Below are 26,817 nucleotides of genomic sequence, written 5' to 3'. Positions count from 1 at the left end.
ATTCATAATCACTGGGGCATCTTTTATGGAAAGAGACCTTTTTTTTTGCCAACATATATCTGTGTTTCCCTCTGGCTCCTGCCTACGGTGGGACACAGATGAGTGAGGGAAGCTAACTTCTCAAAATAGGACACCTGGGACCATGTTAACAGCTTGTAAGTGAGGAGTCCTGCAGACACCAGCCCTGCTCGCTCTCGCTGATGCACATGCGAGGGAAGGCAAACCCGGCAGATCAAAGCCGTGCCAAGTAGCACAGCCCTGGCAGATAAAATCTGAGGTCCCCACCATCACAGCGTTGAGATTTTCCACTAAAAATATTTACTGAATTTTAAGAAAATCTGCTTAATGCATTGAAGGGAACAGGATGAGGTTTGGTACCGAATTGTTGAGAAAAGCTGAACAAATATTTACTATTACCCACCAGGCATCTCCACGACCAATATGTTTTTCAGCCTATGTGGTGTTGGAGGTGGTCAAAGGTCATGGAAGCAAACTTGGTGCCGAGCCCCATGGATGCAGGGTCAGCCCACCACGACAAGAGAGCAGAGAAAAGAGGGAGGAAGAAAAGTGGCCATGCTTTTGGGGTCCTCAAAAGACAAGTATCACTGGGAGTGGGACACAGTTTACGAGAAGTTTCAACAAAAGCTTCCTTTAGTTCTGAGCAAAAACAGGGAAGAGAGTTTACAAATGCATGATTTACAAATGCATTTACAAATCCCAAATTTGTCTTTACAACAAAAACAATACCGACTGCAGGTCTCACAGTTCTGCTTTTTCAAAAAATCACATTTGTTCTTTGATTTTTTTTTTTTTTTTTTTTGCCTTCGACACATTCTGCCAGAGCAGCCCTGCGTGCCAACCCCGTCTCCATCCCGGGGGCTCAGGGCGCCCTGGAGGACAGGGAGACACTCGTAGCCACACAGCAGCCAGACGGGGGGGCGGGGGGGAGCCCTGGGTCTGTGCCACAGGACCAAGGCGGCCCAGCCTTTGCTACCCCCTGCAGAGGAGCTCCAAAGCTGTCAAAGCGCTACCTCTGCACAGGCACAAAGGTATCGAATCCACAGTTCACAAAATCACCAGTCTCACGCAGCGGGTCTGAAAGACAATTAAAAGGTGTGCATGCATTGGATCTGCAGAGCCAATCAGGAGCTCCCTCTCATTGTCGGGGTGGCTTGGAAGCAGTCAGGAGAGCCTTTAGCAGATCGGGGGCCCCCCTACTCTTGCTCTGTACAGATTCCCCTGCATCCCACACATCAATCCCATGCATGGGCATGTGCTGTTTTTCAGCTGACAATGGCCGGCAAAGAGAGGCTGACTGGGTCTCCTGAATCTGAGAAAGGGATGAGGGGCCACACTGGGCACATCTTCCTCGGCTCCCTCACATTGCTACAGATGGAACTGAGGGGTTAGGGGGGATCTGGTGGCAGGTACAAGAGGCCCTCAAGGTGGCTAGGGAGGGGCCAGGGGCGGCGGTAGGGCGGTGGCTCCTATCTGTTCACACAGAGATGCAGGATGGGGGAGGCCCCGGAGCTCTGAGTCTGTCCCCCACCTTGAGGCCCCACAGCACCCCGGGAGCCTGGCTGGCTAAGCCTCTGATTCCTCTGCTCCAAGACCCTAAACCACTGAACAAGGGGTGACAACTGTGTCACTGAACTCCTACTCAATCTTCCCTCCTGGGTGCAGGAGGGTGGGCGTGTGCTAAAATAGGCAAATGTTTCTATTTTCAAACGAAGCCGACCTTGCAGAGCAGAAATGTTCCCCAAAGAATAGTCCGTCTCCAGGCATCTCACCAGGAAGAGGCTGGGAGGAAGAGGGTGTTTCTCTCTCTGCTGGAAGCGGGGCTGGCGGCGAGCTCGCGCTACCAGGGCGTCACCCCCAGGCCTGACACAGACCCCCCCCCACCCCAGCTGGCAGAGGTGGTGTGCGGGCAAGGAGGGCTCCACTCCGCTGGTGCACCCTGACACCGGCTGGTCCGCAAGTGCTGGGATTTTCCAGGCTTCTTGTGATGGCAGTGAACCACTCTCGTCCCATTCTAGAACTTTACAAGTACCCACCGAATTATCTCTTTGAAAGCATCGTGGGAACGGAATTAAAGTAGTTAAGTTCAAGGCTGAGGTGCTAACCGCACGGCTCAAGTGGAGAAGCCATTTTAAAACTGGATCTTGAGCAAACAAGAGGTCGGACCCGTATGGGCGAAGGATGGCCACCCTGGGCTCCCCCCAAGCCTGGCCCTGCGGCACACACCGAGGGCCGAGTGCGAACATGGGTTGGCACTGCAGAGGAATGCGGGCTTCCCTCCTAGCCCAAGTCCCATGGGGCAGCTCCCCCAGGACGGGCAGGGTGACCCATGGGCAAGTGGGGTGGCCTGCAGGTGGGCGGTGGCCAGAAAACCGCATGAAGCAAGAAGCCACAATTGCCCTGTGTGGCATCTGCACACACAGGTGTGGGAGGGGACTCACGTTCTAGGGTAGACAGCACTTCTTTTTTTTTTTTTTTTTTTGAAAATCATTTGACTAAAACAGGACACAGATTAAATGCTATCTTGCTTTCCTGTGTTCGTTGGAAGAATTGAGGGGAGGGAGCAGAGGGGCAAAAAGACACCCCAGGCATGTGCACAGCTTTATTCTGGAGGTGAAAAGGTCATTAGCAGTAATAAAAGGGTAATAAATTGCGGAGAGGTTAAAGGTGACTGGATGGTTAGCGGTGAGGGCCCGCGAGCTGGTGTCACCCGGGCGCTGCAGGGACCGAACGCAGGGCTGCACTTGCAGGAAGTGGCAAGGGTGGGGCCGGGCGCAGGATCCCGCTATCTGTCGCTGGGGTGCGGAGGCCCAATCACTGACACCCACACAGCCATTTCCTGCCCTTAAAAAAAAATCTGTTTCTCCCTTTGCAAATCAACAACTTTTACCTAGAAACTCTTCAGCGGTGAGTTCTGACTGATCTCGGTCTCTGATCCGTTGCAGAAAATACACCACTGTTTACCTGGGGGAGGTGTGCCAGTGCCCGCTTTAACTGACAGGTTTCGGAGGCTGTGAGTGGGGCCTGTTTTGCATCTGCCTGGAAGAAACCAATTCTCTCTCCCCCAAACAGGCACCTGCTAGTTACCCAATACCTTGATAGACCTTTCTAGAAAAGAGCTCCGAGCGCATAGAACTCAGTGCGGACACTAGAGCTTCGGGTGTGCCCCCCATGGGTGGTTCTCGATGGCCCGAGGGTATGCCTTCTAGCTTGGGTCAAGCCAAGAACTCCATGTTTAGCACTGAAAGCAGACGGCCAGCAGTGGGCTGCTCTAGTCACACATGCAGGATGCCAGGACTCCTTCCACAGGGAACCTCCGTGAGGCCCCCAGGTCGGGTGGGGGGCCCCACTATGACTGAACAGGCTGACACTTACGTGACTTTATCGCTTGTCATGTAAAGCTTGGTCAAGTTTTTAAAAACAAAAACAGCTTGCATAGAATGTGAAAACTGCAGGCTACAGAATACAAGAGGTGGTACCTAAAAAACAAAGCCACTCGTGACTCAGACCCAAATGTGCATTTGGTCCTGGACAAGTGACTATGGCTGAGCTTCGCCAGAGAGGAAGGACCCTGGAGCCCTCTTTGAAGTTCAAGTACCCCTGCTCTGACTTTTTCAACTGCAAAGATTTCTGCCAAACTGCAATCTCGTGGGGAAAAAGAGTCCCCTGGTAACACCCTGTGTGCATATGGCTGCCTCAGCCCTAGCCTGTCTGCCCCTGGGAAAGGGGCTTTTATGGATGAAGGACCTGTGTCCTGGTCCCGGTACCGTAGGGACAGGATGAGGATACATGTCACACACATCACATCACAGGTAATCACTGTGAAAGGCACTTTACCCCAACGGTCACCTGCTAGGCCAGAGCTGGTCCCACGTTCCGTCAAGGAAACCAAGGCTTGGTGAGGTTGAGACACTTGCCTACAGTCCCCCAAGGAGATGGTGGCAGAGTCAGAACATAAACCCAGGCCCTGGCTCCAACATCCAGAAACATGGACTGAACCTGATCAGATCCTGAACCTTCTTAGATCCTAGTGGCCTCACATATCGGAGTGACCTCCAAGCACAGAGGCCTGACAGCGTTCTAAAGACTATGGAAGAGCTGTCCCTTCACCTTGGTTTCTCTGAGTGCAGGTTTGAAGCTGTGTTTGGTCTGTGGAAAAAAACCATTTTCTCCAGGCAGTCTCGTCTGTCCATTTGAGATCTCCACAGGATCAAGGCTCCATCAAGAGGGCTGCAGGGCCCCCCGAGCAGGGTACCCACTTCACCTTGTCCCCACTCTGCCATGCTAGGGCTGCAGCTCCCTCCACATGCCAGGAAGGCCCCTGAGTATGATCATATGGCATTCCAGGTGGCAACAGCCACTACAGCATGCTGGCCACATGGCCTCTCCGTGAGGGAGGAGGCCAGGTTAGTGAGAAGAGCAAAGGAGCACAATCTATTCCCTGTCAAACTGTTGGACTTTGTTTTCTTAAAAAACAAAAACAACAAAACAACACAACTTGGCCATCAGTCTGGCTGCTTCCTATCATAAACAGCTAAGAAAACAAGAGTTGTGCCTTGTGTTTTCATAAAGACTGCTTGGAGCAGGACTTCCTCCAGCACTGCTGCCCTGTCCTGCTAATAACCAGCTAACTCCTGGGCTGCTCCGGGGAGTCAGCAGCCTTGCTCTGTGCACCATGGACAAGGATGGAGAGGGCAGTGTGCGACACTGGGTCTTGATTCCATCAGAGGAGCAGTGTGGGGCAGACACCTTCCTTTGCACCCCCGAAAGAACCAAACGCTTCCCCCAAATGCAACTTATTAAAAGGTCAACACGCATGGGGTGCATCTGCATGGGCAGCAATTTCCATGTTGTTAGAGGTTAGTATGAAATCACAGCAGAGCCACCACTGGAAGCTGGTCAAACGATAATCACCACACGGTCTGTACCTACCACCCAGCAGTGTGTACAGCGCAGAGTTTTTCTGATCAGCCATTGCTTCTAGGTAAGAGAATCAGATGAGAGACATTTAGACCTCCACGCAGGTATGTCCTGGCCACTTATAGAATAAACACTGCACATGCATCAACCATTCTCTAGAACTTGTGAGAACTCTGAACCTCATGGTTTGATTCTCATTACAAAAGATGGGGGTGGAGAGGTCCAGGTGGAGCAGGTCACTGAGTCCAGGGCTGGCCCTGCTGCACTTTGCTATGTGATAGCGGGTGGCCCATGTGACCTCTCTCACTTCCCTTTCCTCTTCTGAGAAAAGAGCATCATAGTATCTGTCCTATCTTGTGGGTCTTGCTAGGACCTGGCTATGGAACAGTTCCACAAGTATTTCCTAAGAGTCCATGGATGTAAACAAGATATTGGGGGCACATGGCACCTCACCAGCCATGACAGAGCAAGGGTGCAGTGACCCAGAGCCAAGAGCAAAGCAGCCTGAAACTCTCCAGGGTTCAGGCCCAAACGTCCCAAGACGGGGATGGCTTCTCTGCTCTCTAAGTCCATGCACGATACATTAAAAACAAAAGCCAAAATGAGGTGGGGAGGCTTGCAGAGGGTAATACAAGGGAGAGGGGACAGTGAAGGTCTTCAAAAGTAGACCCAGCACTGTTCAAGGAAGGGGAAGCGGCTGAAATAAGAGTTTCCAAGAAACCCTACGCATGAAGCTCTGCACCTGCTAGCGAGCACATGGAGTATCTCCTTGAGGACTGACAAATACTGCATGGCCCTGTGTGTGCAGGTGTGCACATGTACATTCACATGAGAGTGTGTATACATGCTGTGTGCAAGTAAGCACTGTGAGAATGTGTACATGTGATGGTGCATGGAACTATGTACACATGTGCACACACACATCTGCATATATGAGCAGTATATCAGCACATGTGCACACACGTATGCACGCAAGCAGGAATCCATGCATGTGTGTACGTGTGTATGCAGGCATGTGTATGCACGCCTTGGCTCCCATCTTTCAGGAGGAGCATGGAAGCTCGATGCCCTGCCATTAGGAGACTGTCAGGGGTGTCCCCTTAGGGTCACCAAAGGGGGCACTGTGGGCAGGCAGCCTCTTAATAACTTCCCCTCCATTCATCTCTACTAAAAAGAGGACTTCAACAGGTAGATCTCATGTAGGATGATTGGAGGCCCTGGGACCAATGACCACCTGTAACTAGAGAGTTTCATGGGGGCCATCAAGTGGAGCCCCAGGTCAAGCGCAGGGCACAGCTAGCTCAGGCAGGACCAAGGTTTTGAGAGAGCATGTGGGTCTCCTGCGGCCACCCCCAGTCTGGGACAGCGTAAGTGAGACAGCCTGGAGCCAAGACACCAAGAAAAAATTGCACAGCGGGGTCGGGGTGGGGTGGGGTTGGGGATGTGGGGCTGGCAAATTGCAATGGATCACTGCCACTTGAAGCAATAGCCTTCTCCTTTTGAGTCTGGCAACCTGACTTATTGGCCTATGGCCATCATAGAAGACACAGCCCCTGCACAAGCTCAAAGTCCTTAGCATCCTCAGGAGGATAACTGGGCCCTCTCCCGAGAGTGGAGCTCCAGGGCCAAGATCAAGAGAGATCGGTAGCACCAGCCACAGCCAGGAGAGGTGGCCCCTTGCTTGGAGCTGTCTGGAGAGATACTGGGCAGGAGCCAAGCAGAAGGGAGCTCAGAGCCCTCTGGTTCCTCTTGCATCAGACGGCCAAAGAAGACCCCCAGTCCCAACCCCACTCTGAGTCCTTAACCAGTAGGGAAGCACCAGATTGAGGGGGTGGCCTCAGCCAACTTGGGAAAGAGCTCGGGGTGGAGGAAGGTCAGAAAGGCCACTGGATCCTGATTACACACCTTGCCGCCCCAAGGGCTGAGCCCAGTCTTTTCTAGAGGCCCCCTATGGAGGCTCACACTGAGCCTAGAGCCAAGGGCCCCAGGATAGGGTGAGGGTGGGTGGGATCGCAGGCGTGCCCCAGGCACGCACTGTGTGAGGACCCAGGCCACTAAGCAGTAGGGAGACTCTCTTGCTCCAAGTGCGGGTCCCCCAGCATCTGCTCCACTCTGGGCTGGTAAATAGAGATGCCCCTGGTTCCCCTCCCCATGCCGTCCTTGGACGGTGGGCAGGCGGCTGTGAGAGAAGAAAGCGTACTGACCGCTGGGCGGTTTAGGCCGTGGAGGAGCAGGTTTCTTCGGAGGCAGAGCGGGAGTGTCCTGTTTACTTTTAAAGGGGTCATCTGAGAATCCTGCCCCTCCAAAGGAGGAGGTGAAAGGACCAGAAGTTGGGGGCTGTAAAAGAGGACATGAAAGAGAGGCAAAAATAATCATTAAAATGGAGGCAACAGATGTCCATTCAGCCAATGCTCAAGTACCGAGAGCCTTGGTGAGGCCCCAACCCTTTGGGTTCCACGGCACGGCCCCCACGGGACCCAAGTCTCTCACGAGACCTCTGCTTTCCTCCACCCTCAGGAGCCAGGGTCCTCTGGCCTGTGAGGGGCAAGCCAGCCAACAGAGCAGGCAAGCCACCCTCTGCCTCAACCAGCTTATATCACATGAGCGGTGTCCCCTATCACACACACACCATTCTACCCACACAGGGATATTAAGTCTTTCCTGACTCCAGGGTCCCCTGGGCCTCCTGCTCATGAGGCCCCATCCTCACCCTTGCACTGGCTGCAGATCCCTTCCTGTGCCATCTCTGGGCTGAGTAACTGGCCTGTGTGCTGCTACCTCTGGTCAGTGAGGGCAGTTCCAGGCACTGGGTCAGAATGGCAGCAATGACCTCCTCGCCCCCAGGTGGCCCATGGGTGCTGCTGCCCACACAGTGGCTTGGTTGGAGCCCAACCCCACTCCAGTTGGGACAGCCTTGGCTGCCTGTCAGGCTCCTCCAGCCTGGACCTTCCACCCCTGCCCCTACCCAACCCCATCTCAAATGCAAATCGGGCCATGTCATCCCAGCAGGAGAGAAATGCACAGGTGGGTGGGTGGGTAGAGAGGACAAGTAGGTACGTACACCTAACAGCCCCAGGGCCCACAGGTAACCTCCAGAGTATTTGTTAAAGCACACGGGGCCCTACTCACAGCCCCCCACTACCCAATTCTTCCATTTCACCCCTGCAGCTACCCCCACCCCCTTAACAATTCCCCAATCCCTGGAACCCCTTGCACCCTGGTTTCCAGGGCCCCACGCACATAGGGTCTCCAGCTGGGAAGTTCAGTCTATCCCATCCACCCCAAACCCCTCTTTCCCTCAGACACTGACCAGACCAGATCTCACTGCTGCTCCTAGAGCTATCTCTGATACCCCTTCCTGCCAACTGTGCCACCTGACATCCCAGTGGAACTTGGATAAGCACATGCCCCCGACCTGTCCGCATCTGCTGTGAGTGGGCACAGGTGATGGAGCAGCACATCTGCTGGCTGGGCTTGTGGCAGGCTGTGACTTGTCTCTGTGGGCACCCCATATCCTGAATGCCAGCACAGTGCTGGGCACGACAAACCTCCACCAGCAGATGGATGAGCCACAGATGGGTCAGCTCAGGTGATAGTGAAAGACCCTCCGTCTCCACTCTGAGATCCGGTCACAGGACATAGCTCCCTCTCCTCCAGAATGTGGTCACAGGGACCCTGATTTGGCAACCTCTGCCTCAGGTACAGCCATAGATATTACTCTCAGGAGGGAAAGAGGTGGCCAGTCTAGTATGGGGGGTGGGCAGGAAAGGCTGCTGGGCACCCCACTGGGCATCCTGGTTCCCCTCTACCAGCTCCTAGGACCCTCAAGGGTAGGAGATGCTGGCTCTGTGCTGATCTTCTCACCTCATCTTCCCAACAACCCGCTCCATTTTACACACAGGGAAACTGAGGCAGAGAGAGGCAACACAGCCTATAGTCATACAGCACCTCAGTGGCGGACTCAGGGTAAGAACCCATGTTGTCTGCCTCCAGGGCCAGGGCTCCTGGGCTCTGCCCTCTGCTGCTGGCAGCCCACTCCCCGAGGTAAGTCTGGGGCCTCGTTCTAGGCAGAGCTCCATCCTCAGGCCTGTGGGAGAGACATGCAAAGATGCAAGCAACAGGCAGAGCAGACCTAGGGCCAGGGGGCCACAGAAAGCCCTGAGGCAGACAGGGGTCAAATGAAGAAGACTAGTTTCCCTGCCAAGACCACATTGGCCCCCCAGGAAGCTCTGAGCAAGAGGGGCAGATGGGGTTGGCAGGACTGCAGTAGGGTAAGGAGGTGCCTCCCTCCATGGCTGCTGCTTCCCTCTTCTGGACCCTGTGGCCACTTGTCCTCTCAGATACAAAAGTTGAGGAGTCTCTGAAAACCCTGCAGCTCAAAGTTCTGGAACATCTGGCCGGCCAGACTACAGAGCACAGTGGTCAGGGTTAGAATCCTGAGTCCCAGCCCTGCCACTACTAACTGTTCCATGCTCCACTTCCTCATCTGTGAAATGACCATAAAGACACACCATAACCCTAGGGCTGCCGCAAAAAAAAAAAAAAAAAAAAAAAAAAAAAACACAATCAAGTCACGTATAAATTGCTCCAAGGCACCACAACAACATGACGCAAAGATGACACAATTATTATCATGTCAAGGATACAGACATGACTGGAATTCCTTTAGATGCCTATAAGAATCTGCAGAAGCCCCATTAACCACCAATCTTTTATTCCTGCTGCTTGCAGTTATCCATGGACTTTACCCAGAGAAAGGTAGCATGGGAGTAGAGGGGAAGTGTTGAGTCACAGCTTAGCTTTAAAATGGGGGTTGAGGGTCTGCAGTTTGGGAATGAAGAACAGGGGCAGGGGAGTGGGCAAAGGAGCTGGGAGGGCACGTGGATTCTGTTTCTGCCTCTGCCATTCATGGAACAGAGCACGGGCTCCCACAATTCCCATATAGCCTGAGACCAGGGCAGGCAGGAATCAAAACCAATTTCTTAGCAAAGAGGAGGTGTGACTAGCCCAAAGGCCCCCTGCATGGACCCCAATCTTTGTCTTGGGTGTTGGGAACGCACCAGCTCTGGGGAAGGCATGCAGACTGGCGCCTGGAGCCCTCTGGACACAACCCACTGAGCGTCCACCCAGCCCATGTGCTGCAGCCTGGACCTCAACCTGGAAGGATGGTCCCGGCTGGCAGAGGGCACCACAGGCCAGGCTGACACTCTGCCCCACCTTCTGAGTTCAAACCCATTGAGTCAGTGGGCTCGCTTCAGTGGGACAGGGCTCCAGCCATAGTGGCCACTCCCCACACGACCATGAGTAGTAGCACTTCAAACACCGCCAAGCCCCACGTCACTTCCGAATCCCACTTTTCAGGACTCCAGGTTTCCCAAGACGCCTCCTCTAGGACCTGCCTTATTCTTCCTCAGGCTGCAGCTTCAGGGAAAGTGGCTATTTTTAGAAAGGTTTCAGTAGAGCCGGCAGGGGCTCTCTGGGCTGGCGCAGTGTGAAATGTGCTCAGAAAATAAAATAAAATAAAAAAAAAAAAAAAAGAGAGAAAGAAAGAAAGAAAAGCCACTATAAAAAGCAGCTCTAAGAGGAACATGTTTGGGGTTCACAGTTTAAAGAGCTAGTTTAAAGCAAGTGACTCTCAACTTTTAAGGAAGCAGCCCTAAATGGGAATGGATAGCTTTAAACACCACTGGAGAAACGAATGGAAAGGCCCTGAAAACCAGCCAAGGACTGCAAGGATAGCTTTTATTCTCACAGGGCAGGGATTAAATAATTATGTCTGAGTCTTGTTTTTATTCTCAGATGCTCAGAATTTGCAGAGCAAGGTGACAGATTGACATGGTCTAAAAGAAAAATCTCTGCAGGTACGGTGGGACCTCAACTTTGTGTTCAAGCCTGAAGAATCTCCCAAAGGAAATCTGCTGGAACCAGCTCACTGGCTGTCAACTTCACTCAGCACTGCCAGGCAGAGGAGGATACCTCAATTTAGGGTGGAGTAAGAAAGGGCGCCAGTGTGTATCACCTCGCCACCCCACTCAGATGGGCAAAAGCTGGCGATGAAAAAAACACACACGCAAAAAAACATAAAACCAAGAAGCTAAAAAAAAAAAAAAAAAAAAGCCTTCTTGCCACTTTACTTTCATTTCCTTCAGCATTTTATTTATACACATGATGTTTTTCTTGAAAAACAGAAAGGGAACCAAAGGGAAAAACAGAGACCTATAAGGTTAGGGCTTGGTGCTCCACTGGACAAGTGGCACAGCATCAGGCGCTGACAGGAGCGTGGAAACCAAACAAAGGAGCACCAGAGACAAATTTTCCATGGCCCCGTCCAGCTCTGTCCCGCCGGGCGCCGCGAACAGGAAGGGGCCACCGGCTCTGAAGTCACAAGTGCACGTGTGTGTGCAACCTGATCAAGGGACATACGGACAGGGAGACGGCAGCCGCATCAGAGGGAAAACGCAAGGTTAGGTTAGAATGGGCAGAAAAGACAGGCAGGGCCAGGCTCTGAACCACCTGGCTCCGGGGAGTCTCCACAGCTCCGGGACACTCAAACACTGCCTGGAAGGGAGGGGGCAGGCCATTCCTCCTGACCAGAGCCCGTCCGGACTGGCCGCCCAGGCAGCCTCTATCAGCACACCTCTCAAAACGGGGGCCTCATCAGTGCCCTTGTCCTGATCTCAGCCCTGGGCACCGGTAGCTCTCACCTGCTCAGCCACCGGCTTCAGCCTCCTGCAGGGAGACGGGAAGGGCCTGCTCTCACAGCTTAAGAGTACAATACAGACCCCTTCATTTGGGGATTGCTGCCATCGTGTGGCACAAGTTCTCTGATTTTAGGAGTTTGACTTCCTGCCTGCTGGGCAGGGACAGAAGCAGAGGACACACAGCTCTACTCAAAGAGCAGGAGCATGTGGAACAGCCACCAAACAACAGACAAATGTTCGAGCAGACTTCCTGCCCTGGTGCCTTCCCAGACAGCATCCCGACCATCAGTGTCACAGCTTCCCTATGGAGGATGGAGGCTCATTCCCTCCAGGCACTGGAATGAGAGAGCCGGCTACACCAGCACCTCTGGGCTCCCTCCTGCGACAGCTGATGGGCAAACAGACATTCTCTCTCCGGCCAGAAGCTGGATTTGCTACCTTAACAACATACGGTCACGTGCTTCTCTGAAAACCTAAATGGAATCTCAGATGTTTCTCAAAAGCTGTGTGCCACAATCACACACAGGTTCACCACAAGTGCTTGGTGCCCAGACAAGTGTCTGCCCATCAGGCTGAGTGAACATGGAGTTGGCATGGCGGGGCTGCCCAGCAGGGGCTGGTGGGATACGGGAAGCAAGTGACTCCTTGCTGCAGATGCTCAGCTCCCACACCCACATGCCCCAGAGACTCCCTCCCCAGCTCCCTCTCCACCATTTGGTTTCTTGGCCTTCCCAATAGGAGGTAAAATCAGGGGATGGGGACTGCTTTCTGCTTGTGGCCACCCCCGCCCCATGCCAATGGTACCTGGGCTGGAGCAGGTGGTTACTGAAGACTGGCAGAGTGAGTGAAGAAAGTATGACTCTATGGCCGCAGGCTGTGCTCCAGGAAGCCCTCACCTGCCAGAGAGGTGGCCAAGAAGCAGTGGAGCACAAGTAGGTCTGGGGACGGGGCACGGAGGCCAAAATGGTACACAACCAACATTGCTTTCCTTAAATTCTTATCAAAGAAATATATGCTCTTACTCAAAAGCAAGGGACACTAAAAATGGTAACAAAGACCAGTAGACCCTCAGATCACTGCCTTTCCCACTCTCCAAGGCCGATATTTTTTACTTCTTACCAGTTTCTTGGTAATTTGTAATCATGGACTTCTACTATTATTTCTTTACCCATCCATTTTGGACATGATCTACTGACTCCCTGCTACATTAAAGATTTAGCTTTCTAGCTACATCTCTCGTAGCCCCTGCTCACAACAGGGCCCCAACACCATCAGGAGTTATATTCACCTACCTGTGGCCACACAGATCCTGCCCAGCCTGACAACTGAAGGAATGTCATCTGTCTTGAACAGCTCCCTTTTCATCAATGTCTCTGTTCACAGAACCTAGCTCTCACTTTCCAAACCCTTCTCAGGTTCTCTCAGGCAGCTCCCACTTACATAACTGACCCACTTTCTCTGCTGCCTCCCGCCTGCCAGCCTGTTGCCCAGTTCCAGCCTCAGCTGCCTGCACACCAGGCCTGTCACCCATGACCCTCCTGAGTCCTCTGTGCCTAACACCTTCTCTGAGTCTGTGCGGCCATAACTTTATTCCCTGAGATCGGGCAACTAACAGACACTGGTAGAACTGGGAGAGCTCTCGACATTTATGCCGCATGGAGGGATGTGGTATCCTGGCAGTTCACTTAGAGGAAGGTATACGATACCAATCACAAACACAGGCATTTTTCTAGACCCTGCCTGTTGGCTCACAACCTCACATGAGGATGAGTTTCAGCATCTGATCGGTGCTGGGAAATACATACGTGTTGCTAACAATTACGCCTGGCCGCTCACGACACAACCACGACAAGAGGCACAAAGACACTGGCAGAGGTGCGCGTGTTCCATGGGAGGGGCTTTACCTTGGCCATCTGGCTGAAGTCAGCAAAGCCCTCAGTACTATTGAAGGACCCACTTCCGAAGGGGTCTAAGGTTCCAAAGGGACCTGCAAGTAGCATCAACAGAGACAGGGTTACAAGGAATTCATGGCACACACCTCCAGGGGCAGGGGGAGGTGCTACCTCTCAGTATTCAACAGCCCCCAGAGCGGAACATCCAAGAAGGCAGCATTTGCTTGCTAGGGTTATGCGTCTGGATGCGGTCCCTCCACAGGGCCTCCCTGCCCCCAACCTGCTCTGGCACATGGCTGGTGCAACTCAGCCAGAAGTGTCTTGCCATGATGGTATCCGTGGGCAAAGTCACAGGAACTTGCTCCATATCTGTACTTCTAGGTGGCATTGTTCATGGTCAGTAAAAGAGTGACAAGTGCGGAAGCACAGCTGACTGTTCCCCCAGGTCAGGGAGGGAGGTGCATTTCCACAGTGACCCACCATCTATACTATGTATGTGGGGAGGTTGTCTGTCTGTGGGTGCAGATTTTGCAGAGCTTGCTCTTTTGGTGGGACAATCTGTCTGCATAACCCACACACCAACCTATTAACCCAAACTCTATCACCAATAAGCAAGAGCTGCTAGGTGAGGCAGCAAGACCAAGCAGAGCCTGTTCCCCAAAGCAAGGGGGATCCAAATGCTCCCCCATCCCTTATTGCACAAGCCAGGACCCTCAGTCAAACTTGGATTCTTTTAGGAAAAAGATCCAAGGGTATGGGGCACCTGGGTGGCTCAATGGTTGACCTGCCTTTGGCTCAGGTCATGATCCCGGGGGTTTGGGGGTTGAGTCCCATATTGGGTTCCCCACAGGGAGCCTGCTTCTCCCTCTGCCTATGTCTCTGCTTCTCTGTCTCTCATGAATAATAAAATCTTAAAAACAAACAAAAAAAAGATCCAAAGGTACAAATCAGAGATTTGTAAGGAGAAATAAGTAAAGAGTAACCAGGAACACTGGTGTTATTACTGACTTAATTCCTACTGCCAACCTTTCTTTCTGGAAAGATAAGCAGCTGGGACGGGGAGCTAGCTCTGGATGAAGTGCCTTAGGTGAGGATCTGGGTGCCACTGACTAATGACATAAAACTCTGAGGACACACAGCTTCGGCAACAAAAGTGTGAATTGGGTGGGCTCCTTCCACTGGTTGGGGGAGAGTCAGAAGGAAAATAAGCCACCAGTCTCACCTGATCCTTTTGAGGAGACACTGGAGGATGAAAAAGGATCACTGGATTCGAAGGGGTCGAGCTGAGTAGAAGGAGAGAGGGAAGAGTAAAAAGCAGTTCATTCGTTCACCCAGCCATCCCTCCAACCACAGATTTTCCTGCCATCTGCATTCACTGAATCTGGGGCTGGCCAGGAGAGGATAAAATGATTTAAACTAAACCCGGGCAGAGTAAAATCCCAACAGACTGACCCCTTTTGTGGATCATACCTATAAACTCTGGACAAAATGCAAAAAAATAAGTGAACACAAGAAACCACCTGATGGCTTAGGAAGTGAACGAAAGCAGGAAGACTCTGGATGAGAATTCAAATTTGGCAAGAGCCAACAGCACAAAGTTGAGTCTTCCATCTGGACAGCTATAATCTGAGGGCTTCGGGATGCTAAGACCCCAACAGAAAATTCACCATCTTTCTGGCCTAAAGACCAGAAGATGGTGGACCGGGACAACTGCAGTCACGGGAAAGGGACAGGGACCCAGAAAGGAGAGGCAGAGAACACGAGTCTGATATTTCACGATAAGCCCTGCCAAAGACAAGGGCTGACCCCAGCACTGTGTGCAGGAGAGCAGACCTGATGCAGCCTACAGCTAAGGTCACAAGTACACAGTTAGAGGCAAGAGAAAGTAAGTTTGCAATGGAGCCTCACCAAGTCCATTGTCTGCTAAGACAAGACCATGTGGGCTCTCTGGAGGTATGTAACAGTATCCAGTCACCACAACAGAGCACTCACTATATATAGGATACATTTCTAAATCATTCAACATAACAAGAACCAAAAAAATGTGGCCAATTCTCAAGGGAAAAGACAACTGACAGAACCAATCCCAAGATGACCCAGATGTTGGGATTCTTTGATGAGGATGACTTTAAAGCAGCAATAACTGTGCTCATGGGATAAAGGAAAATACACTTAAGAGAAATGGATAGGAGGTCTTAGCAGAAAAATAGAAACTATACAAAGGAACAAATGGAAATTCAAAAACTGAAAGAAGGAGAATATCAACAATAAGTTTCACTAGGTCAGCTAAATAACAAATGATCAAGAAAAAAGTAAGTGAAGTTGAAGACAGATCAGTATAATTCACCCAATCTACAGAAAAAAGAGAAAACAGAGTTTCAGGGAGCTTGAGGGAGACATCAGCAAAACCTCTAATATGCCAGTAATTGTAATCCCACAAAGAAAGGAGAGAATATAGTAGAAAAAGAAAATGTTTAAGGAAATAATGGCCAAAAAATTGTCAAGTTTGGTAAATGACCTGATTTACAGATTTAAGAACCTCAGCAAACCCCAAACAGCTTAAATACAAAGAAAACAAACAAACAAAAACAAAGAAAACCACATATATATGCTTCACAGCCAAACTACTGAAAAGCAGATATAAAGAGGTAAAGTAACGCACCCAGAGAAAAACCAACATGGTACCTACAGGGTAACGACTGCCTGAGAGACTCGCCTTCTCTCCAAGGACAAGGGAGGCCAGAAGGCAGTGGGAAAACATCATGTAAGTGCTGGATGGGACAAAACTACTACTAGATTGGGCACAAATACTCTTCAAAAATGACAACAAAGTAGACCTGGATTATAACAAGTGCCAAAGAAAGTTCTTCAGGCTTAAGGAAAAGGACCACGAGGGAAAATCAGATCTTGAGAAAGGAATGAAGGGCATCAGAAATGGCAAACATATGGGTAAAAATAGACTGCTTTTTTCCTCTTTAAAATTTCTTTCAGACACATACAGTGGGTTAAAGCAAAGCTTATAAGACAGTCTTATAGAGTTTATGGCAGGGGGGGAGGAGCAAGATGGCGGAAGAGTAGGGTCTCCAAATCACCTGTCTCCACCAAACTACCTAGAAAACCTTCAAATTATCCTGAAAATCTATGAATTCGGCCTGAGATTTAAAGAGAGACCAGCTGAAACGCTACAGTGAGAAGAGTTCGCGCATCTATCAAGGTAGGAAGACGGGGAAAAAGAAATAGAGTTTATGGCATATTTATATATACGACAGCTAGAACATAAGAGGAGACACTGCTGGCTGGGGAGGAGGTGGACAAATGTGCCTATGTGGTTGCAAGTTCTCCACGTTTAACGTGAACTAAGAAAATATTAACTCCAAGTAGCCTACAAAAAGTTAAGGGCATATTATGGTAATCCCTAAATCAACCTCCAAAAAAAATAACAGAAATACATAGAGCTTAAAGAAGCCAAGAGATACTAGAAAATGGAATTCTAGAAAACGTTCAAGTAATCTAAAAGAAAGCAGAGAGGGACAGAGGAGCAAAACATAGGGAATAAAGAGCAAATAAATAATAAAACAGTAGACAGACTTAAATCTAACCATATCAATAATCACATTAAATGTTCGTGGGCTGGACACTCTATTTTGAAGGCAGAGATTTCCAGACTGGAGAGAAAAGCAACCCCAACTATACATGGACTATAAAAGACCCTTTGTGTATAAAGCCCCAGAGACCAAAGTAAATGGATGAAAAAAGATATAGCAGGCAAAGAGTAAGCATAAAAAGGATGAACAGGCTATTTCAATATGTGATAAAACCGATCCCAAGACAGAGGTATCGCCAGAGGAAAAAGGGAAGCTTTTATAATAATAAAAAAGTCATTAAAAAAAATTTTTTTTAAAAGTCATTGCATCAGGGTGATACAAGAAGTATAAATGTGTAGGCAACAGAGACAGCTTTAAAATATATGAAGCAAAACTTGATAGAATTAATAGAGACATAGACAATTTCACATAGACTTTAACATTCCTCTCTCAGCGACCAGTGGAGTGGTAGAGCTACAAAATAGGCACACAAAAACAGTAAAGACACAAATGATCTGAATAGTATTATCAACCACAGTGACATAACTGGCATTTATAGGATGTGACACCCAACAACTAGAGATAAACATTCTTCTCAACCGTACCTGGTAGGAACTACAACACGAACCATAACATAACCATAACACGGGTATCAAAAAATTTAAAAGGACTGCAAACATACAAAATATGTTCTCTAACAATAGACTTAATTAAAAATCAGTATTACAAGATAAGTAAAAGAAAGAACAAATCTCTAGAAACAATAAATAATCCATGGTTCAACAGAGAAATCACGAGGGAAACTAAAAATATCTCAAACTAAAGGACAACAATAATACAACAAAATGTGTGGAAAGTAGCTAAGTAGTGCTTAGGGTGAAATGTGTAGTTTTAAAATATTTATATTAGAAAAGATGGTCTAAAATCAGTGACCTATGGTTGAATCTTAAGATGTTGGAAATAGAAGAGCAAGTACTAACCCAAAATAAATAGGAGGGAAATAATGAAGAAGCAAACAGAAGAGGAAATTAACACAGCCAAAAAACAGTTCATGGACAAGCTCAAGAAAATTGGTCAACAGAGTAAGAACAGAGTTCGCACACATAGATCAGTACCAGAAATGAAAGGGGGATCCTGCAATAGGTCTATCAACAGAAATGCTGCAAATTAATCCTTGCCTTCAAGGATTAATAGTACAACAGACCAATAGGTCCATGGAGAAGAGGAAAACCAGGACTTGTGTGGGGCAGAGAGGGAGATGCAGCCTAGAACTTGAAGGGAGGCTATACAGCATCCTCACCTAGACACAAGAATTCTCTGTTCAATCAGAGTCACTTTTTTGCTTTTTAAATCCCAGCTGCTACCAATTTAATGCAGTGCGTTGGGCTGAACATCGTGCAAAACACATGATTTGCTAGATGCTGGGGATGGAGAGGGGGCATGTGAATGCCTCACATCCTTTCAGCACTGCCAGGAAGATGGCAGGGCGGTCATAAGGAGCATGTGATGCTTTGTTTTATTTCTTTTTGTACAGAGACAGGGCAGCAGTGGGAGCAGGTGACAGAAGAGAGAAGCCACCCGGTGGGCCTGAGCTGAAGTGACAGTCCCAGAAAGGAACAGAGAAAAGAGAGCTTTTCAGGACCCAAGCCATCCTGACATGGGCTCTCTGGTCCATGGAATGTGACAGCTTGAGTCACAGGACGAGCCCTACAGGGATGAGCACTGTGCACGTACACTTAGCACCTCCGCCTCCCCAGCATCACTCACCTTTGAGGGTAAGGAAGGGTTTTTCGTGAAAGGGTCTGAGGTAAACGGGTCGTTCTTTGTCTGTTTCTTAAAGAAGTCATCAGGCGCAGAGCCACGGAACGGGTCATTTTCTTTGAAAGGATCCCCTCCAAATGGATCTAGAGGGTGTTTGGAAAGTGGAGAAAAACACACCTCATGAGTAAACTGCAGTAGGCTTTGTGAAAGAACCCAAATATAAAAGAACACATAGCTGATTGATGCCATTGATATGAAATTCTACAAAAAGTAGAAACTATAATGACAGGAAGCATGTCAGTGATTGCCAGGGGTTTGGGGGGTGGTGTGTAGGGGGTACAGGGAACCTTACAGGATGATGGAGATGTTCTCTATCTCACACAACCACACAGATTTACCAAAACTCATCTAATTATACACTTAACATTGGTGAATTTTGTTGTGTAAAAATTATACCTCCCAAAAAGGCTGATTTTAATAAAAACATGGATAAATACAGAGACAGAAAGCAGATTGGTGGTTGCCAGGAATAGGGGCGGGGGAAAGGGTGTGACTGCTCATGGGGATGAGGCTTCTGTTTAGGGGATGGAAAGGTTCTAGTTCTACACAGAGGTGATGGTTGTACATTATGAATGTATCAAATGCCACTGAACTGTCACTTTAAAATGGCGAGTTCTGTGTTATAAGAGTTTTGTTTCCATTAAAAAAAAAAGAGAGAGAAATAAAGAAATAGATGAATAAACAGCACGACTGCAATACCACACCCACAGTGTATTCATTCCCCTGGAATGTGGGGTGCAGACACAGTGAATGGACATGCAGCAAAGCTGCTGTCGCCAGGAGGGAACAAGATACTAGGCTTTCATGTGGTGCAGATGGCCATCCTCCCGTGGGGCTGCCACCACTGCTAGGGCCACCATCTTTGACATATATAGACTGAAGCCCTGCTGTGGACAGGTGCTACACGGGGGCCCCCTGATGCTACCACAGATGACACAAATGGGTACAAGGGACCAAGTTGCCATGGGCATGTCTGCAAAGTCGTCTAGCCACCAGGAGCTACTTTCCTAGTTCTGCTTCTCATCATGCTGTGAGTTTGGCAAGAAGGGGCATTCAACCGTGAAGGGGAGGAGGATGCCACTGCCAGGCTTCTTCAGAAACTAACTTCCCCTGCTGCCCTATCGTAGGAGGCCTGGCAGACAAGCTGCTTTTTCATTTCCCTCAACTTGAACTAGGAATGGAAATACTCTGAGGATGAGTCCACCAAAAAAAAAAAAAAAAAAAGTCTTTCCAACAAAGGCTTTTACCTGCTGAAGCTGTCTGTTGTTCTGCAAAGGGGTCATTCTGGAATGGGTCACCTAGGTGAGAGGAGAGAGGAATGTTTAGCTCTACGACAGGAATGATTTTGGCAGAGCCACATGGGAGCAGCCACTGGCTGAGGCAGTTTTTCTTAGTTGGGGCATTCAAGATGAAATGAGATATTGTTGGCTTCTCAACATGTGGTGGAGGCAGGGAAAATGTGGAATGAGCCAGAATTCACTCCTCTCTCCCCCCCATGCTTTATGTTTGTATGTCATCTCCCTCTCACTTCCCCGCAGTGCGACAACATAGGACCCTGGGGCTGCCTTCGTCCTCAACCTACAGCCAACCTGGAGCCACAATGAGCTCCACGTGTATGAGCTTCAGGAGCTGCCCAGTTCTTCCCTTGGACTTGTGGTGCTTTCTTTGATCCCATATCTGACACTGGGAAGGCACCCCCACTGCCCTCTCCCCACCCCAGCACTTCCCAGCTCAGGAACGTACAGGTAGCTTTCCTAGAAATAGTGCCTTGCTCTGAAAAAAAACAGAGACACTGAGGAATACTTGTTTCTAGAAGTCTTAGTTATTCCTGACTCCTGTGTGGCTCTGGGTAAACATGTCCCATGAAAATCTTAGACTTAAGTGGGGATCTGTCCTTCACTGGGTAGTCTCATTACTGCAACTACATCTGATTGCCTTCCTGATCCCGCCAGGAGAGCAAGGGAGAACTTACCACCTCTACTGGAGGCTAGGTACGAAAGCGTACAGAGGTTAAGGGCAGAGCCAGCTGCCCCTGAACGTGGGCACCTCTGTTGGGAGCAGGAGCTCAACTCTTCCCACCACAGGCCCATGCCTCAGCTTTGTAGTGAACCGGCTGAGGCAAAACACACAGGCAGTCCAGGAGGCTCCAAGAACTCACTTCCTCCTACATTCCAGGAGGTGCTATCTTGCAACCATTCGAGTCATCAGATAGTTCTAAAGGGCATAAAGTAAACAGCCCTCCAAAGATGAAGTGGGCACCAAGCGAGATACCTTTGAAGGGATCAGCTCCTTTAAATGGGTCGGATTTGAAGGGGTCTTCGGCCTGGAAAGGATCCGGATGCAATTCTTGGGCATTGTTGCTAAATAACAAGGCTTTATTTTTGAAAGGATCATCCTATAATTTTGTGAAGAGACAGGACAGGAATTTTATTATTTCAAATTTAAAGCAAAGTACAGAATTCCCTACCCAACTTGCGTATTTCTGCTTCAAGGAGTGGGACCCTACGGAGAATGATTTAAAAAATCATTGAAGAACCGTGGCCATCAGTTCATAATGACGTGTCGACACTAGTTTATTCGCAGTGACATATGTTCATTCACAGGGACAAGGTGTTAATGATAGGGGAAGCTGGGTGTGGGGCATGTGGAGACTTTCTTTGTGTTTTCCTGTAAGTCCACCACTCTCACAAAATAAGTTTATTTAAAAGTTGAGTGGAAGCAACTCAAACATCCACCTGCCAGTGGACAGATATATCAGATGTAGTGTGTATATATGGGAATATTATTGACTATTAAGGACACTATGCTGAGTGAAACAAGCCAGTCACAAAAAGACAAATATTGTGTGACAGTGTCACTTTATACGAGGTCCCTAGAGGAGACCAATTCACAGAGACAGAAAGTAAAACAGTGGGTGCCAGGGGCTGGGGGGCAGAATAGGGAGTTAAGTCTCTATTGCATATGAAAACATTCTGGAGCTTAGTTGCACAATGTGAATATACTTAGGCATGATTAAGATGATCAATTCTATGTGTATTTTCTCACAATTAGAATTTTTTAAAAAAAATCACTAAGAAAACTGAGTGGGGAAAAATTAGAGAGGAAGACAAACCATGAGAGACTCCTGACTCTGGGAAACAAAGAAAGGGTTGCAGAAGGGGAGGGGTGTGGGGGGATGGAGTAACTGGATGATGGGCACTAAGGAACGTACTTGATGGGATGAGCACTGGGTGTTATACTATATGTCAGCAAATTGAATTTAAATAAAATATTAAAAAAGAAGAGAAAAAAGTGGTAGTTTTGGAAATATCAAAAAGAAAACCTAGCAAGCCACCCAACGACAACAGCATGGGCCTTGTTCAAAAGTGTGGACTCCCTCAATCATCTTTTTCATAGAATGTCTACCTATGTGGGCATTTTTTAAAATGCTGTTTCCACACCAAGAAACATGCTGGCTATTTACATCTTGGGAGGAAATGACTTGCTTATGCAGTTAGAACTACTAGAGCATATACAACACTTTGCATTTTTTTTTAAAAAAGGCTTATTTCTAGAAACAAACAAGCGTGTTTAAACCAGAAGAAAAAGATTTGCTTTTGAAGAGCACATTTTTATAGTGGAAAATGACCCAAATGTAGGACAGTGGGGTCATCTACACAGAAACAATGTACTTCGTTCAGAAACAGTGAGTATATTTTGGTTAATAAAGACACACCCTCAGTGAAAACACGAAGGTTTCACTGTGATATGAAATAGCACAACATCCTCATTGAACCTGGCAGATGTGTCAGCAGCCGTGAGGCTAGCAAACATCCATTATTCCAAAGCCAAATAATTAAAGAGCCAGGGCTTCCATGAAAATACAGACCATGGTTACAGGGCAATGACGTCAAAGGTGCCAAATGAAGATTCCTGACAAGGCTCCTAGCCCTCTGGACTGGTTGACTTTGGAAGGCAGAGTGGCTGTCAGAGGCACTGGGCCATTGGGAAGCCCCGGGCTTCAGAAGGACAACCAATACCCCTGCCCTCTGATGAATATGAAATGATTTTTCTTACCTGGGAAAGATCATCTGTGGCCTCCAACCACAGGGAGGAGGTACATATATGCAAGTAAGTACATATATGCACAAGCACCACATCTGGAGGAAGCATGCGGTTCGTTAAGGACATCATGGTGCTAACATGTGCATGATGCATGCATCCAGCAAGCATCTGATGGGCCTCTCAGACACAGATAAACATGAGGGAGAAGTCCTAAACTAAAGAAGCTGAGAGGCCAAGATGGAAAATCAATGTCTCACAAGGTACCATGGGGGAAGGGATGTATCTGTTCCAGAAGAACAGAGAGAGATAATGACCTGGATATAGGTGTGCATTTAGGAATGATAGCTTGGTCTCAGACTGGAAGCTTCTATTTAGTTTTTAATAGTATTAATTTACAAGTTGGTAGGCTTTTGTTATTTTTAATGTTTTCAATCATCACTTGGAAGCCTGCCAAATAATGGTGGGCAATGGCAGAGGGGAAAGACTGTGATTCTAGGAGCTCTGGCTGCGAGCCCCTGAACTGAAAGTCAGGTCTACAATCTTACTCAGGAGCAATTATTTACCTAAGGCAGCAAACGCACCCTCCTCTCCCACTTCAAAGGCGAAGTCTAAAGAGACCCCAGTAGGATTCAACATGTATGTGAGGTAACCACCAGTGGTTGTGATTCCATTTCACAGATTCAGAGCAGAAAATTAGATTTCCCCTGGTGCAGAGATGCTGTAAACTCTACCATCCACTGAGCACTTATCATTGAGAACTAAGCCACCTGTGCCACTTGGGAGACACAAGTACAGCAGACAAGCACCAGGGTTAAAGATTCCTTAGCAGAGGTAAAACTCGAACATGGAGTTCAGTAACCAGTTTTAAGTTCTGCACTTAAGAAACAGATGTGATAACTCTGAAAGGAGTTTCTGTGACTTTCCTTCCCTTTAGGTGGGGGCTGGGCAGTGGTGTGCTGGTGAACCCGCTCTCTGGGCGAGGGGGGGGGGGGGCTGATTGGTAGCTTCTGTTAGTTCCCATGGTGTAAATACTCCCAATGTGGCTGAATCTAAGTTACCAAAGGTTGAACAATCAGGCTACAAAATTCCTATTTAAGAATCAGCTCTCGAAAGTCAAGAAAAGTATGACTCCAACACACCAGTGAGGTTGGATGTAAAAGACAACCTAATCTTTCATGATGAGTTCTTGGTGAGGCATAAGTCTGGGATGATTTATTACCTTCTCTCTACCAGACAGGTTGGTTGGGTGCTGTCTTCAAGGGCAAGAGGCCAGCATTTTCATCATCAGATGAGAGACAAAAAAAAAATTTGGCTTTAAGAACTCTCCGTCTCTTAGACCAAATAATGTGGTATGAGCTTAATGCAGAAGTTAATAACTTTAGTAGAACTGTCCAGCCTTAGAAAGTTCTAGATGCACCTCTTTGGTTACACTATTCTCAGGGGAATAAACCCCTCACTTTCGCCCACCTCGAAGAGAACTCAGCTCTCTGAAGCAGTCTTGAAATATTCAAGAGTAAAGCAAAAAGCCCTCTTCAAAGTATTTATTAAGAAAAGGAAACAAACCAAAAAGTGCTTTAAAAACTGTATTTGTACAACAAGATAAATAATAGTTTTTCTCTCAGACACCAGTTGCAAGTTTCTATGTAACATATCTGACGCTGACATTCCAGGACGAATGGACTATCATGTAAACTCTGCCCCGCTTACAAGATGAATGAAAATCAGGAAAGATTAAAAATCTGGGAGTTTCGGGGGGAGGAGAGAAATCACTGGCCACTTGTGAACTGCCACTTCGCTGCCAACTTTTCATCCAAGGAACCCGATCTTATTCGAATCTGCAGAAGGGTCTGAGAGTGAGATGTCCCATGAACTAAGATGAAACAGGACAAGCCCAAAGCTGTGCAAGGGGACCAACGCCAGATGGGAAAAGTGAAAGCAGCTGAAATGCACACACCAGGACAGGAGACAGTCAGACAGCCAAGCAGGCAATTCTGCCTCACGCGTTTAACGAAGAGTGGATGTTGGTCGTCTACATTTGGACAATCAAGTTGACATGGGCCCAAGGGTGGGTATGGAATTCACCTGTTTACAACTCCACGAGAAAAAGGAATCTGGGAACAGCAGAAGGAAGCAGCAAGAGCCAGAGACAGGACACAGATGAGAGCAGCAACAGCATCTTGTAAACTATTCAGGGAAGGAGGTGTAAGCTCCCCCATAAATTCCCGGGACTGAGTACTCAGCTACTGAGGAAAGAAACACATCAAGAAGTGAACAGGAAGAGCTAAGTGTCTAGTTGAGAGAGCAAGGAGCTGTATTATTACAGGAAGGAAGGAAAAGGAATCTGTGAAGCCAACAGGGTCAGGAGCAGAAAAGGCAGGCTCAGAGGATTCCTGGACGGGGGCCGGACAGCAGCGCAGGGGGAGCAGTGAAAGGTTTTGGAAGCAGAGCACAAACAAACCAAAGAGACCAACTGCATCCCACTGGTCCCTGAGGGACACAAGATGCTCTCATCAGCCAGACTAAAGTGGAAATGCTGGGCTCAGGGCTGTGAGAGGAGGCTCTGGCAGGAACAAGGGAATGTGACAAACCAAGGAGAAAGTAACACTGGCTGGATGCCAGCAGCCCTACAGTCCACAGAAACGTAGGTGGCCAACAGCCCCTTGGGCCTTGACCAGGGCCCCTAGGGTCAGAAAGTGCTGAGGTCTTCAGCATAAGAATTGCAAGAGAGAGAGGGCAGTGCATAGGTCAAACAGGAGTGCCTCAAAACGGCTGTCGCTTTTCTTGACCTTTAGCAATACATTTGGTTTTCAAGATTGTCCCTGCGGGAACACAGACACATAGACACACACACACACACAGACACTTGGTCTCCCCAGCTAGTAGGGTATAGGGCTTCACAATGTGTGAGAGCATGATTCAATTTTTGTTAAGTCTGGGAAGCCCTCCAAATTTGGGTGGTTGGCCTACCAGAGACAACGGCCTTTAAAAACCGGTTTTACAGAGGATTCAGGCCCATCCTTCACTCTGTCTCGGAAGCGAGGGTGGCATACAACCATATACCCTGGGCTGCAGAGCCCATGGGAACACACAAAGCAGCAGCAAGAACAAGAAACACCCTGCATTTGGATAGAATCAAGGCTGGCAAGTGCCGGATCCAGCAGGCAGGGCACTCTCTGACCTCAACGTGGCCCTAATTCCAGGACTGGAATACGTTTATTCAACCTTTACCATAGCTCCAAAACCGCCCCTCTCTGCCAGAGAGACGCCCTCGCTCAGGTCGGCTAAGTTAGTCAGGCTGGCACCGTGGGCCCCGTCGAGTGCCTCGTCGTACTGCTCCAGGGTCCTGTGGGCTTCCTGGTGGCTTTCTTGCAGCTGGGAAAGCTTGCTTCTTGCCTACACAACAAAGATTGCTGACATCACACGGGGTTTAGGGGAAAAGTGTCAGGCAAGACATTTTTTTCCCCGACCCCAAGTGATTCACGTGGGTAACTGAATTACCCGCAGAGTTTACAAGAATCGAGACCACTTGTAAACCAGAACGAAGTCCTTCTCACTGCTCCACGAGGCCTTTTGGTATCCTTGGCTCCTGAGGGAGGCCCATGTTCAAACAAACGTTTGCCAATTCTTAACGAACTGAAACTGGTAAGATCAAGATTCACAATCTGTTCCTGACAAAAGCTGACATTTTCCTTTATGGGGTTTTTATCATCCTGTTTGCCCACCTTACCCCAGAGAGGGATGTGAGGCCAAAGACAATCCATAAAGTCAGATAGATCCAGAAATGTATCTTGTCTTATCCACATGGTGGGACCTCTGACTGGTGACCAAACCTCTATT

General features: G+C 48.7%; 1 protein-coding gene across 14 annotated transcripts in view; it reads right to left on the bottom strand.

Moving 5' to 3' along the window:
* EPS15L1 (epidermal growth factor receptor pathway substrate 15 like 1) overlaps positions 1-26,817 on the bottom strand; it is a 96,711-nt gene that overhangs the window by 12,897 nt on the left and 56,997 nt on the right. For 6 of the 14 annotated variants that reach the window (XM_025457895.3, XM_025457900.3, XM_025457899.3 and 3 more), the window contains 8 exons: positions 26,209-26,373; positions 21,208-21,331; positions 20,184-20,234; positions 18,883-19,019; positions 14,754-14,814; positions 13,544-13,626; positions 7,143-7,275; positions 4,951-4,998 (listed from right to left, as the gene is read on the bottom strand). In XM_025457895.3, the coding sequence (XP_025313680.1) occupies positions 4,951-4,998; positions 7,143-7,275; positions 13,544-13,626; positions 14,754-14,814; positions 18,883-19,019; positions 20,184-20,234; positions 21,208-21,331; positions 26,209-26,373 (802 nt within the window). Of the gene's footprint in view, positions 1-4,950; positions 4,999-7,142; positions 7,276-11,711; positions 12,536-13,543; positions 13,627-14,753; positions 14,815-18,882; positions 19,020-20,183; positions 20,235-21,207; positions 21,332-26,208; positions 26,374-26,817 lie in introns of those variants that run through there. The other 8 variants (XM_025457902.3, XM_049098017.1, XM_049098022.1 and 5 more) reach the window with 4 other exon arrangements.

This window comes from Canis lupus, chromosome 20, assembly GCF_003254725.2.
Source record: "Canis lupus dingo isolate Sandy chromosome 20, ASM325472v2, whole genome shotgun sequence".
NCBI classification, from domain to species: Eukaryota; Metazoa; Chordata; class Mammalia; order Carnivora; family Canidae; genus Canis; species Canis lupus.
This window is presented reverse-complemented; position numbering and strand designations above follow the sequence as displayed.